Source organism: Octodon degus, unplaced genomic scaffold, assembly GCF_000260255.1.
Source record: "Octodon degus isolate 3935 unplaced genomic scaffold, OctDeg1.0 scaffold00048, whole genome shotgun sequence".
NCBI classification, from domain to species: domain Eukaryota; kingdom Metazoa; phylum Chordata; class Mammalia; order Rodentia; family Octodontidae; genus Octodon; species Octodon degus.
The window spans coordinates 9727586-9728880 of NW_004524624.1; the positions used below are offsets into that span (position 1 = coordinate 9727586).

Genomic DNA, 1295 nt, shown 5'->3' on the forward strand with positions numbered 1-1295 from the left:
AATAAATAAAATTTAAAAAAAAAAAAAAAAGCAGAAACACCAAAATGACTCCTCCAGGATTTGGAGGCAGATTTATTTATGTCGACATGCACTGATTGAGATCATTTCCAGAACATCACGCCCTGATCTCTGCTGGTCTAGAGCTTATATAGGATAAGCAAGTAGAAAATCCAGAGGCAGGTGGGCTTGTCAGTTGGGGTTGGTTCTCATAATATGCATCACAGTGACCAGCTACACATCACAGTGACCAGCCATTTCTAAGAAACAAAAGTAACAGGAACTATAACCGGAACTATTATCTAGGCGACAAACAGACTGAAGCATACTGGCTGAGGGTGGGGTGGAGACGTCTGCTGCACTGCTACTGCATCAAGCACCAGAACAACCACTGTGTGCTTTCATAACTATGCCATTCCCACACAGGACAGGTACACATACTGTATTGTACATTTATTATAGGCCATAGAGATACAAATTCAGAAAAAAAAAAAGGCTAATTATTCACAGTAACAAAGCATTTAACTGAAGAGTGGGGAAAATTTTCTTCTTAGTCGAGGCAGTTTTCTAAGAAACTTCCTCCCGCCACCTCTGACTTCTCTGCTTTTACACCAGATGGAGCTGCCACCTTACCCACAGGGGCAAAGGACACAGTTGGACCTCTAAGACCTCCACCTTCTGAATCTGTCTCTGAGGGTCCCACTCAGGTAGCTGTGATTTTGCCTCTAAATATGACATCCAAACTACTTTCAGAAAGTTACTCTGAGTGTCGAGTCCCAAGAGATGGGGGCCTTGGGGCAACCCAGTAAAATTAGAGCCTGGGGTCAACTCACCAGGACTGAGCTTGTAAAAAAAGCGCTCGACCAGTCTGCATGCCTCAATAAGCTCGTCTTGGAGGCCCTGCTCCTGGTCACATTCAGCGTCATCCAATGTGAGAAGGTCACTGAGAAGGTCACTAAGACGAAAGAACACTTCTCTCCCATGCCGTAACTTCTGTCTTAACAGGAACAGTTTCCTCTTCTGATCTTGAATCAGGGTCCTGGCTTCCCTAAAGCGGAATACAGTGAAGAGATAAACACAAGAGTTGCAAAATTAAATGGCCATGGACAGAGATTTTGTGTGGCATTTCTGAGAAGCCCTTGAGGCAGAATTGAGGCATATGTTTGGTAACCTGCCTGAGGCAGATGAAAATAAGATAGAACAAAGCGGGGGCAGGGAGATGGCTCAGTAGAATAAGCACTTCCCTGGCAAGTGCCAGGGTCTGAGTTCAATCCCTGGTTCTGAAAAAAGAAAAAAAA

The 1295-nt window shown here is 44.3% G+C and overlaps 1 protein-coding gene across 1 annotated transcript in view; it reads right to left on the reverse strand.

The window, feature by feature from the left end:
* Positions 1 to 1295, reverse strand: part of LOC111817069 (putative neuroblastoma breakpoint family member 5) — an 11565-nt gene that overhangs the window by 6178 nt on the left and 4092 nt on the right. Inside the window, exon 3 of the mRNA XM_023716391.1 lies at positions 831 to 1045. Within this exon, the coding sequence (XP_023572159.1) occupies positions 831 to 1045 (215 nt within the window). The remainder of the gene's footprint in view (positions 1 to 830; positions 1046 to 1295) is intronic.